This window comes from Poecilia formosa, unplaced genomic scaffold (genome assembly GCF_000485575.1).
Source record: "Poecilia formosa unplaced genomic scaffold, Poecilia_formosa-5.1.2 Scaffold8, whole genome shotgun sequence".
Classification (NCBI taxonomy): Eukaryota; Metazoa; Chordata; class Actinopteri; order Cyprinodontiformes; family Poeciliidae; genus Poecilia; species Poecilia formosa.
In genome coordinates this window covers 4,428,781-4,443,509 of record NW_006799947.1, presented here as the reverse complement: position 1 = coordinate 4,443,509, position 14,729 = coordinate 4,428,781, and the positions used below count along the sequence as shown (strand labels likewise).

General features: G+C 38.1%; 1 protein-coding gene across 3 annotated transcripts in view; it reads left to right on the top strand.

The window, feature by feature from the left end:
• Window positions 1-2,813, top strand: part of stxbp6 (syntaxin binding protein 6 (amisyn)) — a 51,993-nt gene extending 49,180 nt beyond the window's left edge. For all 3 annotated transcript variants that reach the window (XM_007576289.2, XM_007576279.2, XM_016662887.1), the window contains one exon: window positions 181-2,813. In XM_007576289.2, coding sequence (XP_007576351.1) covers window positions 181-204 — 24 coding nt within the window. In that variant the 3' untranslated portion in view covers window positions 205-2,813. The remainder of the gene's footprint in view (window positions 1-180) is intronic.
• The last annotated feature ends 11,916 nt before the right edge of the window (window positions 2,814-14,729 follow it).

Genomic DNA, 14,729 nt, shown 5'->3' with positions numbered 1-14,729 from the left:
AGCTTTCATTTTTATGAAATAACTTCAACGATGCAGCCTGATTCCTCCTGCTGTGATTCGTTACAGACTCCGCTTTATTGAGGAGTCTGTAACTTTAATGGTAGGATTTAATACACCGGCATCCTTTTCTTGAATTTCTTCACCAATATTCTTTAATTCCCTCCCCCAATTTTTCTGCAGCTTGCCATGAAGCACAAATGTTAGGACCACTGCCAAAACCACCTGCACTGGAGGTGTGAGCACAGACCAGACCAGTCGTTGCACAGGAGAGGGGTTCCAGCATTAATTCGTTTTACATTTTATATAATTAATCTTTTTTAACGATGTTAACATTTTACTCTTTTGGGTTATCTCACTGTGTTCATTCCTAATAACGGAGTTGCAGCACATACAGTGACTTGCAAAAGTATTTGCGCCCTCTTTAGCAGTTTGCTTCATGTTCTGTCACATCAAAATCACAAACCTGTCTAATTTATAAGAGTCATATGATAAACCAACACAAAGTAGTTCATCATTTTGTGGTCCTATCTGGTCTGCTTTGGATTTAAGCCTTTACTTTCACCGGACAATTCTTCACTGTTGTTCTGCATGTATGTTTAGATGTGCTGTTCTCCATGTCGGTCTCAAATCTCTTGCAGCCTTTATCACCTTTTTCCCCTCCATGTTTTTCCCATATTGTGCTCCATCTTTATCTGCAGCATCCGCCACATCATGACACTACCACCACATTTAGAGATGGTGTATTGAAGGGGATGGTGTATTGATTTGCACCATCAGTCCTCTACTAGATGCAGTACTTTATATCTAATCAGTGTCTCTTCTTCTACATGTTTGATCCTCTTATGACTTTCTTCTTGTCACTCGTCCTTAAAGGCCAGATTCATGGAGTGGCCGACTAATAGTTGTCTTGTCAGCAGATTCCACTTGAACAGTCTTTTTACGAGACGTTCAAAGTTCAGAATAGTGTCTATAAAACTAACCTTATGTTATTTTATACCTGTTTTGTCTATTGTCAGCAGATTCCACTTGAACAGTCCTTTATGAGACGTTCAAAGTTCGGGAAAGTGTTTAAGAAAAGTAACCTTATATTTTGTACCTCTTCTGTCTGTTGTTATTGTTCGTCTTCATAAAGCTGTTTGTCCAGTAACGCCCATTTCTATGGAGAATAACTAACACGTTAACCAATTAGGTGCTTTCTGACAGCAATTGATTGCACTGTCGTTAGAAAAGTGGGTTGAATACATATGCACACCACTTTAATATGACTCATCTCATTCAACTTGTATCCTTCACCATCCACTTTATAGTTATATACTACTCTGTGTTGGTCCCAGTTATAATAAATTACATTTTGTGTTTGTGATGTGACTCTGTGATGGTGTGGAAACGTTTAAGGGGTACGAGTTCTTTTGAAAGACCCTGAAGACAGGAGAGGAAGGGACAACTTTGAGCAGAACCTTTAACGCTTCCGTTTGCCAAAAATGTGACTTTAATGACAACAGTTAATAGTAACAGGCCCTGAATACACATTGTGTTTTTGAGATAATAATGTGTGGGCTAAGGTTAAACTAGAAAACTATCATTAATTTCTCCCAGACAAGTAATACATTGTTTCTGATTGTTAGTAGTTATTTATGCACACTGCTGGGTTTTAAAGGCTGATTTATGAATCAGTAGTCTGTGTTTTCCTTATGAAAAAGAGTGTCTCTATTAAATCAAATATAAATATTTTGCACCTACGTTTCTAAAGGTTGAGTCTTCCTTGCAAAATTTTGAACCAAATTTGGGACAGTGCGGTTTCAGCCTGTCCCTTTTTCAATCTGCATTTTTATTCTCAGTTTAACTCTTGAGTCTTTTGTCCTTGACTTCAGGAAGTACAAACAGTGTGATTCCTTTCGTACAATGCCAACTGGAGTGGAGTGAAGAAAGATGATGAACACACTTTGTCACCTTATGGATATATATATTTTTGGGAGAAACAAAAAAAAAAAAGCCTGCAACATTTTTTCAGAAGTATTAACATTGTTTCTAAGGATATTGATTACACACATTGTATTGATTTATGTTACAAAGAGGCAGTACATTAGACCAGGCTGCGGTCTGAAAGAAAGACGACCTCTTATACTGATATCTCAATGTCTGTAGATCTAATTTATTCCTTTATGGGGGGTATTACAATTAATCCCTGCTGTAGTTCACTTTTCAACATCAAGTACTGAGTTCCTTTGCTTTTCTTTATTTAATTTGGGAATTGTTAAGAGATGACAGCTGATCATGGATACATTCCTTCAGTAGCAGCAATATGATACTTTTTGTTGCTTTTTTTCATTGTACTTTCCCACGCTGACTGTAATTTTGAGGTCACAGTTTGGATGTACACGATTGTTTTTATATTTTGCTTTTTTTCTAAGTCATGATGTTACAAAGCACTGATGTAATAATCCTGCAGTGCACTGCTAAGTTCATAATGAGCTCTAGTTGCCTCACTTGGATGTTTTAGCTTTTTAATGACAAGAAAAAGATTGATTTCTATTATTAGTCCTTTTTTTTTCTAGGTAGCTTGAGGTTTGTGTTTTATGCTTCCAACAAATGTAACGCACACCTGGTACTTTGATAGTTAATTCACAAAATTGTTCTCTTTTTCAAACAATGTGCCAACAGCTTTAAGTGTTTCAGGGTTTATTATCTTGCTTTCTTTGTTTGATGGGCTCAGTTTCACCTTAAGCTTTAACACTTGTTGTTCTTTTCTCTGATTTCCACTCCAACTCTATGCGGTTGTAACATGTGAAATAAAGCTCACAATTACAGTAAAATGATTGTTCATTGGTGTTTCTTCGACAGTGTGTTGTTTGTTTAAAGCTTATGATTTGAATTATTATAACATGCTAACTTTTGTTTCTGTACTTTGAAGATTAATTATACTTTTTCTAAACTGTAAATGTCTGCAGATCTATATAAGATTAAGTCAGTTTGCGATGACCACTAATTCTTCCCCCTTGACTTTTGAGGAGTGAATGCTGCCCTCAAGTGGTGGATTTTAAAAATACAATTGGTCCAAATAAATAAATGGTACAGAAAAACGAGCTCTGAAAACCCTACTAAGAACGATGCATCTTCTCCAACTCCATCAAGCTTTATTTTTATGGGTGAAAACAGAAGACTTGTGAATATATACATGACTTACTCATTTTAAGTCAACTGTAGAAAACATACAGGATCCCTGTTTTTGCTAAACATGTAAATGCAAATTTGAACCGTTTTTAACAACTTATCTAAATCTTTTTTTTTTTTTTTTATCTTGAGAGATTCTCATGTTTAAATGGCTAAATTTATATAAACTTCAGACCTTTAATAAAGAGAGTCTGTAGATGTGGATGAACTTGCTGGATGCATTTCAGTTTAGAAAGAAACGATGTTAATTTTGCTGGTAAAAAAAAACAACAAAATATTGCTAATCGTCAGGTGACACTTTTATTGTACTGTAAGATATTTTCTGAAAACAAACTAATAAAACGGGTCAGGGGTCTGTTTCAAAGACAGGATAAGGTATTTAGCTGGGATTTCTGGGCTAATCTGTTGTAACCCATCCTTTTAATCGGTTTCACAAAGGCAATCGCATCAGTAAATCAGCTACCATGGTGACGTACTCTGAACATAGTTTAGTCAGTAGCAAGGAAATAAACTGTAAAAACATCTTTATACAAAATCAGATGTGGTTTTCATGTTATAGTTGTTTTCTTGTTTCTAGATTACCCTACAACTGAATAAGCTGATCTGGAAGATGTTCATGACAAAGAACTTGAGGCGTCTCCTTATGGTAAATGATCAACCCGTGGACAGAGGCCATCACGGGTTCAAGTCCCGCCCTGTTGAATGTTCCCCCTCTCTTTCACCCCACGTTCCTGCCGTTTCACTATGAAAGACCACTAGAGCTGAAAAAAAAAAAAAAATTAAAAAACTCATATTTAATATTTACTTCTAAGCAGATTATAGGAATTATTAGAGCATGTGAAGCACATACTATTAAGTGAAAAGTGTGAAGTCCTTAGATATGTAAGGCTTTAAATGGGAAGAAATTTATTCGAATGCAGCTGACTGCCCCTTCTTAATGGGGGCCAAATTTTACCCTTTTATTGTAGTATTACATCCACTTTTTGGATGTAATGTCCACTGTTGCACTCTACATGAATTTATTTCAATAAATTCATAGATAGTTTTCATTTATGCAACTCAAATTAGTTATCCATTTTTATTTGTGACTGTTTTTTGATGCAGCCGTTTTAAGTTAATTATTGTTTATGTAAGCATTTTTAATGTATATTTTACTTAAAATTCTCATTTAGTTTAATTGCTGTGTTACACATAAGGTCAGTTTTTCCTTCATCAGTTATTCTGTGATCGACCTCACTGACTTATGAAAACAGCCAGATTTCTTCAGCAGGATTAGTTAAACCTGCCTTAACTTTTAGCTGCTCCTCTGTTGCGCTGATGAGGCTCGATCAAGCCCATTTATATTTATCCTTATCCTGAATTGATCAATTCTATTCTGGACACAAACTGTGGCACACTTGAACTATTTTCTTGCTACACTGTATTGAGGATTTCAAGCGACGTCTGTCCTTTTTGACAGACGTGTTGCGTGTTTGCTCACTCCTTTTGAGCAAATTTCTCCTTTGAAACTGAGCCACTCTCAGTTTCAAAGGGTGGCTGTCTTTACCATTTAGTCAAACTGACTTTGCACGCAAGCATTACACCATTGATGAACATTAAGTCATCTGAAACGTTCCGTTTTTCCATCTAATGGAGGGAAACTGTTTAAATCACACTTTAATCCTCCTATTTTAGTGTTCTTATTAATGATACAAATCAATGCGACAAGCAGGGATAGCTAGAACAGTTGCTGCTGAAATACACATATAAATTTTAGTGCTGGAGATGGCGGCAAAGCAAGCGCCTCATTAAAACCCTGGCACAGGACTCTGCTGCCATTACTCACTCTGCAAACCAATTTGAGTCATCCTTCCCTGCTGCTGAAAACTGTCTGCAGTTGTTCATCTTTCTGTTGTTTGTGTCTCCGGAACATAAAAAAGAAGGCTCCATGTCCATGTTTATTTTACCCAAACTCATGGCAAGTCAAAATGTTAAAACTTGTTCATTTGAGTACTACTGCAAAGACTACTCTAAAATAAAAATATACTATAAATAAAAATCTATTAAATTCTTTGCTTGATTTTTATATATATATTTTATTGCATTACCTTTTTTTACCACGAGGGAGCGCACTAGTCTTTAGGAAAACAACAATTGTGTCCTGTTTCTGTTTAGCATTGATTACTTTGTTTTACTGTAATTTAGTCTCGGAAGCTGAACTAAATCAATAAAATACATGTCGTCAATGTTTATTGGTGACATATTGGATCAACTGAACAACTTAACTGAGACGCATACGTACTGGTAATTGCTACGGTTAGTGGTAGAGTAAAAACAAGAAGCCAGAGAGAGCAACAAACATTTTGTCCACATTATTCTGACCTATTATTAATGTATTTGTAAGTTAAGTTTAGGATATAACTCCTGGAAATGTGACGGAAAATAAGCTTTGATATATCAACTTTTTAAAAAAATTATAGTGATTTGATCAATGTGTCTGTGATTGGAAAAACTTTTCCAATCGGTTTTTGAAGAGAAAGGCATTCAGTGTTTACTCCAATCAATGGAGGCAGATACGAAGCACCGTCATAACACACACTTGTGTGTATGGCACACACTTGAAATGTATGGCTTCATTTGTATATGAATCTGTATAAAGTGGGTGTCTCTTTTCTAATTGAAAGTGGGTGAGCAAATAAGATTTTTCCTATGGTGCCTGTCCAAATTTGGCTACATCTGAATAAAGGCATTCACGCTGGCATTTGTGGGTGTAAGAAAACTAAATTTGAAAAGGTTCACAGAGGCAGAAAAATACTTTACTCACATTTACATACAAAGAGAATACTTCCATCAGTGGTACACTGAGCCTAACTTATTTGTTGAAGGATCTTTGCAGAAAACCTGGAAAGCTTGCGCGAGCAGATGTCACCTTCAGAGATGCATTGGCATTCCTGTCAGACAGGAAGTGTGAGCCTCAGCAGAGGTTTACCGGCCGCCTTACCGAGAAGCCAGCCAGCCACCCTCGGGCTAGCTCGTTTTTAATCTGCCAACATCCCCAAAGGCTCAGCGGAAGTAATTACAGGTTACACCCAAAGGTTAGGAGTGCGAATGAACTCAACGACACTTCTAGTTTTCATTATCACATACAAATCTCTGCTGTGATGTTTCTTGAAATAGGTATCTGTCAAGACTTGATTTTTTTTTTTTTTTACCTCAAAGCGAATCTTTGTTGACTAAAACAGAATATTGTCACACTTACTCTAGAAACTTGGATAGAGAGAAATGTCCACGAACCCAAGTGCTGCACACCGTCCCGATCAAAGGAAAAGGAATGAGCTCTAAATGTTATATTTAATCTGTGTAATTTAAGCAGTCTGCGACTTTAATCCAAATCCTGTGGATTTTCATCAGTAATCTATTCTACAAGGTGACATTTAATATTTAAAAGTCGTGTCGTTGTTTTTACTACCTTCCCTTTTTGGTTTTATTCTACCCTCAAGCCCAAAGTAATTGAGAAATCTGTACAAAAAATAAATAATAAGAAACCAAACATAAGGCAGTTGAGAAAATGGTGCTAGCTTAAAAATTCTTTTTTACCTTTGTTGAGCTAATCTGAATAATCACACAGTACGAACGACAGTGTGTTGCACCTTATAGACATAGTCAGTACTTTTGATCTTTGTTACTGAACCTCACCTTAGATATGTTCTAAATCCGTTTCTTGATTGTGTACATTCTGGTATCTCTAAATGAATCCCACTGAGGGAAGGAGGAAAAAAAAAAAGGCAGAATTTATTTTTGATCTAAGGTAGAAACGGAGACCGGTGCAGTTTGGGTCACCTCAGTTCTCCCCCACAGTGACTTGGCAGATGTGTAGTGAGGCGAAGTGCACAACAGCTGCTTGCTCTAAATTGAGCAGCCCATTCTTCCAATTCTCCCCTCTGCCTTTGAGTTCCTGTGGTGTGCAATGTCAGGTGTGCTGGAATCATCATTTATTATGCTGATGAGAGTTGCCTCGCACTATCTGCTGCGTCAGTCTGTATTCTTTCAAATGTTGGTCCTCTTACTTTTGGTCAAATTATTTGTCTTTATCATATTATGTCTGTCGCCTTTAATTTGCATATCTGCCTTCTGACCTTCATGAATAAAACAAAAAGAGAAATTTTGATTTAAAAACAAAACCATCTCAGCACCTGCTGGAAATTAGCATAATAAGACAAATGGTCTCTGGTGCAAAAGAAGAGCAGTGACCCAGTTCTCTGTTGAGTTTTAATGCGATTTAAATTCACTTTACAGATGCTGACATATTGTTTCTATACATGGACCAAACCCTGAGGGATACTAACGGCTAAAATAACACATAGAAATATGTCATAAATTACAATTTCCTCGGTAAACGATATCGTGCACGCACAGCTCAATAAATCATTGAAAAATGAATTGATTTCAATAATTCAAAAATTGAAAACTGATAATGTAGGGACACACAGAGTGACATAGTTCAGATCTGAACCGATGTAAGTAAACTTTCTAATGATATTTTCATATATTGAGATTCACCTGCATGTACCAATACGACATCGTTCCAATGCGTCTATATCATTAAATCTAGAGTCCAACCTTGTGGGTATTGACTTGACTCGGGGAACAAACTGGCTTCAAACCAGCTTTGACATACAATCTTTAACTCCTCTGGAAACACTCACTCACTGATCCCATGCTGCCAGATGGACGATAGTGTGAGTTAGTCCTGTTGAAGCTTTGCCATATAAACAACATGAATACACATGCACACAAGGGAACTTGCTCCAGGTGTTGGTTTCTCACACACCATTAGGGATCATTTAGTTAACCACAAAAATACAGTTACGTAGACGTCCAGAAATTTGCTTTAAATAATAAAACATTTTTGTACAAATGGCTTTTGCACTAAGAAACAGAAACAAAATTGTGCATTGATGGTTTCAGGTAATGGATGGCAAACATAAGGTTTCCCTCAGATGCTGCTATATAGTCAGTGAGTTTTTGCGTCACTTCGACTCAGCCTCAGTCCTTGAGTGCATTTGTCTTTTGAAGACATTTCTTTAGAAGAGCCTTTAATACCTTTGTTTCCTCCGGTCCTGTGAGCAGGATATCAGTATGCAGACAACGCCCTTCAGGTTTGCAGTGCACGCTGTGCAGAGCCTCTAAATTACACTAGAATATGCAGGAAGGAGAGTTCATAACAAAACCCGTCACTTCCTGTTTGTCTGTGATCCATCACTGCAGCCTGCTTAGTATGTTTCCATATTCCAGTAGAGGACCATGGGTGGTGGGAGTTTGTGGGGGTCAGTAAGACATGATTAGTTATTTTCACTGTGCTTTGTCTCAGGTGGAGGTTGCTGCAGTCTGGATCTGCAAGCAGCATGAGTTTGTATCTGTTTCTCTTTGGACTTGAGAGATTTATCTTCTGGAAAAAGGCGTGAGAAAGAAAAAAGAAAAAAAATTACAGCACGATTACAATAGGCCTTCGCAGCGCTTAGCTGCTCGGGCCTAAAAAACCTTGTGCATCAGCAAAGTAACAACAAGCATGGCACCAACACCAGAGGGCAGCAATTAGCATGAATTAATCCGATTGGTTAAGGCTCCATCTCCATCTCCTCTGCTTAGATCTCTTGCTCTCCCTCCTGTACAGAGGAGAGAGAGTCTCAGCCACACACGTCTAATTCTTCACAAATTCCCTTAGATTAAGGAGATTACAATGTGTTGTTGCATATTTAATGTCGCATATATAGTTTCAAGGATTTCCAGAAAATACCATCCGTTTGGTCGTAGCTACTTATGTTTTTTTTTTGTTTTTTTTCTTGACCAGCGATGTTGAGAAGTTCCTGGAGTCCACCACTGAGGGGCGCTGCAGCTTAAGCTGAGTTATATGGAGCTCAGGAACCCAAGTGGGAGTGTTCACTAACTGAGATAGCGTCAACTGCTCGCTTTAGTGTCAGTCCCTAAAAATTACCCCAGATAGCTAAATCTGCTGAGCTGTCTCCTCCCTCTGCCCCTCTCTCTGCTGCAATATGACTTTTCTGCTCCACTCCCAAAGAAAGTTTCCTTTTCCTTCTCTCCCTTTACCTTCTTCCTCTCATTTGCTCTCATATATTGTCCCCTCACCCCTCTCTTACAGGCACCAACTCCAACTCTAGCTGCATTCAGCCTAATCCCTCTAATTCAGTTAATCTAATTTTATGGCTATGGTCACACTGCTGATCGCCACAGCTGGTTCTCTGCGGTCTCTTTTCTCTGCAATCTTTTTTTTTTTTATGTTCCCTCCCTCCGAATCCCCCTGGAGCGTGCTCTTCCTCACTTCTTCCACTTTACTCATCCAGAGCAATTGATTGACAGTATTTGAATTTTTTTCACAGCTATCCAAAGAATAACTTAAATCTGGGGCTGGTTATTTAAACATGACACATTTGAATCTTACTGTATACTCTGTGTCTAAGTGTCTTGAAACTTTAAGTGTTATCTTTTCACTTCTCTTCACCAGCTTGACGATATAATAAATTTGGCATGTAAATTACCCCTGCAATTGCCTTTGAGCTCGTACAAAGACCTGCGAAAGTAGTCGCTTCACATTTGGTTGTGCTATAATCTTGATTGTTATTAGATTTTCATGTGAAGGACCAAATGGAATGGAAATGATAAGTGGTAAAAGTGGCACGAATGTGAGTTCTGAAGCCCATAAAAGTTCTGTAGATATGCAAAGCAATGCCAAAAAAACAAGTTCTTGATTGGGCTGGAAAAAAAATGCATGCCATATATTTTAGCGTACGTGTATTTTCAGATATTTTGTAAACATCTCGCATTTTCTTTTCACGTTGCAATTATGCACTATTTTTATTGGTTTCTCCTACAAAATCCCACTAGAATCATTTGAAGGTTGTAAAGTAACACAGAGGGGAAATGTTTGAGGGATGAGAATCCTTTTGCAAGATGTTGTATAATGAGCTTTGTGTTTCTTTTTAGCAGACAAATTTTCACACTTTATCATTCATTAAAACTCACCAGCATACAGTACACGCATGTCTGAGGGATTATGAAGATCTATTAGCAGATAAGAGGGACTTTCTTGGTGGAAATCCCTGGACATCAGGTACTTGGGTTAAATATTCAGTGCCACTGCACAAACATTTTAATCAGATTCACAGTTTAGCTTAGCGTTTTCGAATGTTGTCCATTTCAATTCCTGATCTCAACATTTAAAATGTCACTTGTTTCATTATGCTTCTCTGCAGCCTCTTTCTGTTTTGCCTCCTACCTCAATCTGAGTCCACTGGCTGCGGCAACTTTCAGCTGTAATTGTCAAAAAGAATGAAGGCGTTTCAAACCACTTGAGAAATCAATCTTTACATCTTTTGCCTGTCCTCCATTAACTTTAACTTATCACGTAAAAGTAGAAAAGAGAGATGGAGGTGGGGGGTGAAAGTCCACTTTGTGGAGGTGGAGGGGAATCGTGTCAGTCTCAGTCAGAGGATTAGGGCCAGAAAAACCAGACACTCACAGGATCTGAAAGTGGGCCGAACGCGACACACCCATGTGTCACAACTCACCGTGTGGGTGTGTTTGTCCCGCCTGACAGCTGATGTAAAAGAAAAAAAAAGAGGGGAAAAAAAAGCAATATTCCTATAGCCTATGCGTCTCTGTTTTTCAGTTTTTTTCCTCTCCCATCTGCCCTCTGTTTTGATTATTCCTCACTATCTCACTCCTCCTTCAGCTGTTGCTGTCTGTCCTTTTCCCCCTGCCACCTGTGGCCCAATTGTGGGTTTATAGGACAACAGTCCGGCGATTATAGGTCTGTCTTGTTTAATTTTCTCCCAAAAGGTGTCAGGAGACTAGGATACCTGCTATACTCACTGGCCACTTTATTAGGCACACCTTGCTGGTATGTGTTTGCCTTCATAAGTTCTCCAATTTTAAGTGTCTAAAACCTTCTACAGACATTTTGGTCAAAAGTGGTTGAATTGCATAATTGCTGCAGATTTGTTGGCTGTATCAAGTTGCTCTATTGAGTCGACACCTGCTCACTCTGGAGGCCATTGGAGGAGATTCAAGTAATAATTTTCATAATCAAGAAGCCAGGTTAGAGCTTTGCAACATGGTGCGGTGTCCTGCAGAAATTAAGCATTAGAATATGGGGACACCCTAACTCCAAAGGGATGGACACGGTCAGCAACAATACTCAGATAGGCTGACATTTGACTGAAGCTCAGATGATACTTAAATGAGGAAGAGGTTCTAACCTCCAGGTCGTAAACATGGGTTGTTTGGTTCTTAACCACAGGGCAAAAGGTGGAACCTGCGTCACACCAACTCATCACTACCAACAGCCTTAACTGTGGATACGCGACAGTATGTATACAGAAAATATTTTGCATGGAAATCTCATTGTATCAGATCAGCCAGTATGGCACCGACAACCATGCCATTTTCAAAGTCACATAAAAGCCTCTGCAGATGCTCAGTTTGACTTTCACATTGTCTGCATGTTAGTAGCTGTCATGCCATTTGCTGATTGGCTATTTTTGTTTACAAGCAGTTGAAAAGTTGTATTTAATAAAATGGTCCTGCTGTCCTTGGCGCAAACCACAGAATGTTGTGAAGTTTAATAATTCTCTGGCATCTGAAGAGGGTTAAAATGACTGAACATCAGAGGATTTTGTTTGTTTGTTTTTTTGCACATAAATAGCTTAGCCTCTGAACTGCAACATGTGGATGTGTCCTGTCAGTGGCCTTCAGTAATAATGGCAGGCACATCTCAAAAGAATAAAGGGATGGATGGCACATAACAAAAACCTCTTTATTACCCCCCCACCCCCACACACCCTGCCTTTTTCACAGCTTCTGCACTATCCTAATCTCCTCTTTTGTTCTTTGTTCTAGCTTCTTTTCCCCCGTGGTAAAACGGATGGGTTTGGAATGACTGCAATGCAGCTAAAACAACAGCAATGGTCTGATTTTTTTATTTATTTATTCCAGTTCAGAAAAAACAAAAAAAAAAAACAGGGATGGTCATTCTGGCTTGCTACCAGTTTTAGGATCTCCTTTGGTTTCAGAATCTGAATTGGACTGGGTCAGCCGCCCGTTCATCAGACCCTCAAAGAGAAGAAGAAGAAAAGGAAACACACAGCTCTCGTTTCAGCAAGGCTGCACCGCTGCAGAGGAACAGATAACTCAAGAGATAAAAAGGAATTTTGACTGAGGAACGAGAAACTGAAAAAAAGAATGTAAAGACAATGGGAGGGAGATCTGATAAACGGAGAAACCATTCTTAACTTAGTTCTCACACCTCCAGGAGGCAAAATTTGCATCGCTCTTCTGCCAGGCGCAGCATATTTTCCATAGAGATCACACCAAACTGCTAACATTAGACACTTCAGTGATATTTTCAGACCGCAGTGTTGAATCAGCCTCCAAACAGTCTGTGTAAGCAATCCAGACAGGTGTTTTCCATCCTGCATTGTCCTTCTGTTTGTTGTCGCTCTCACACCTCAGTCAGGCCCCCACAACAACACAGCAGGTGGAGCGGTGCTGCTCCGCTCCCACCTCACACCACCGAGTGTAAATATAATCCTGACTTTGGGAGTTTTGTGTTCATTTCTAAGCCATGTGGAGCATCCTGTGTCACATCACTGAAAGACCTGAAGACACATTTATGTAAATGTGCATTAAAAGTAGTTTGACAGAGTAATTGTGTTGTGCGATAGGCAAATTACTCTTTTGATTCATTGTTTGGTTGCACACAACATAAACAATAGAAGAATTAATAAACGTGCTATAATTCAGCTATTCAAGGCTTAGAAATATTTTTTAGACAAAAAATAAAATAAAATAAATGGCAATCTAATGGCACGGTGAATTTAAAAAAATATATTACCACTGTCATTAAAATAATGGTTCTATGAGGTAAGGCGGACACATTTGTTTGTAACTATTTGTATAAAGCTTTGAAATAGTTTCTCATTTTATTGTAGTAGCATGTATCTCATGCTGAGAGTTTTAGAAAACTCAAGCCTTTAATTTGACATTTATCAAGCTGAAAGAAAAAGTTGCTCCCAACGTAGGTTTTGTGAAAATATTTAGTCTGACATTTGTTGAAAAAAGTAAACATGAATGGATATGTTTTAAATTGATCTTTTCTTTAGGTTGATCAGGTTTTCTAGGAACGTCCCGACTCTTTCTACATAATTTGATAAGAAGCCCTTTGCCCACTAAGTTGATGGGAAGCCTTAATCCTTGGGAGTCTTGGGTCTGAATGGCCGTTTTGGTATAATTTTGAATTTATCCTATATTTTCACCATAAAAAGTATTTTATGTTCTCCATGCTCTTTGGATGGATGGATGACCTTTTCTTATACTGTTTATTTTTCGTGTTTTTGTTGTCTCAGAATAGCATTTGTCTTAACTCTCCTCACAGTTCAAAACTCAAACAAAAATGCTCGTTACAACAGTCGATTGATTATTTTGTTACTTAAAAGTGGCAAGAAAGTACAGTAGAAAATATTAATTTGATAGCTTACTATTAAGGAAGTTTCAGTCTGACTGAGTTCACTACGTTGCTATTACTTGCCTCGTCTCTTCTGTTTGCAATAAGCTGCTTTCCAATCTTCAAAAAAGGATTTTAAAACTCATTTTTTCAGGTCTTTCTGTTGAGTTAACTTTTCAAGGTTAAAAGAGGACAAAGCGTCTTTAATTTATTTGATTATAAGGGTAATGAACTCAAACATGATTTATACTTTATACCCCTGCTTTCAATCAAGTCACCACTGCTTGGATTTGTATTGTGATCCCCTGATGAGGCTTTTAAGTTCTAAGCATATGCATTTTAAATTAAGCTGTTAAAACGTCTTTAATTTGATGAGACGCAGGCATAGCTAAATGTGCGTAATGTTACAAAGTCTCATCCATCAGTAGCAGTTCCACGCTTTTCCTCATTTCAAGGATTTTTTTTTTCTTTTTTTTCCCCCTTGTAATTATGGAGCACGGTCATAATCAGAACATTTAAATATTTAACTTTTTCCTTTGGGTTCACAGGATCTGACTGTGTCCCTCCATGTTCAGCGCTGTCAGCGCCCTGCTGCCTATCAGCTTGCTGTGACAGACAATTAGTGGCAGCAGAAATGGCTTTTCATGCAAACCCATTCTCCCTGAATTCCCTTGTCACAGCTCATTGCGATAAGGCGGCGACTGCAGAGGCACCGCAAGTGGAACGCCATAGCATTTACATCGCGCATTCATATTTCAGCAGCCACTTGGGCTGAGAGAGGAGCGCACACAGTGAGGCAGGCATACATAAATACTAACCAGTGGACTTAGAAAACACTTTCTGCTGCTTGAAAGTTTGAATGACATTTTATCTCTGGAGTCTGTTTCTGCTGAGCCAAAACTTTCATTAACACTGATTTTTCTTTTTCTTTCTACCTTGTAAAAACTTCAAATAATGTCAAATATTCATATATCCAATTACATCTGATAAAATGTAAATATAGTTCTTCTTTACCGTTTTGCCAGTGAATCGTTTTAAAATGGCACTAATGAAGTAGACT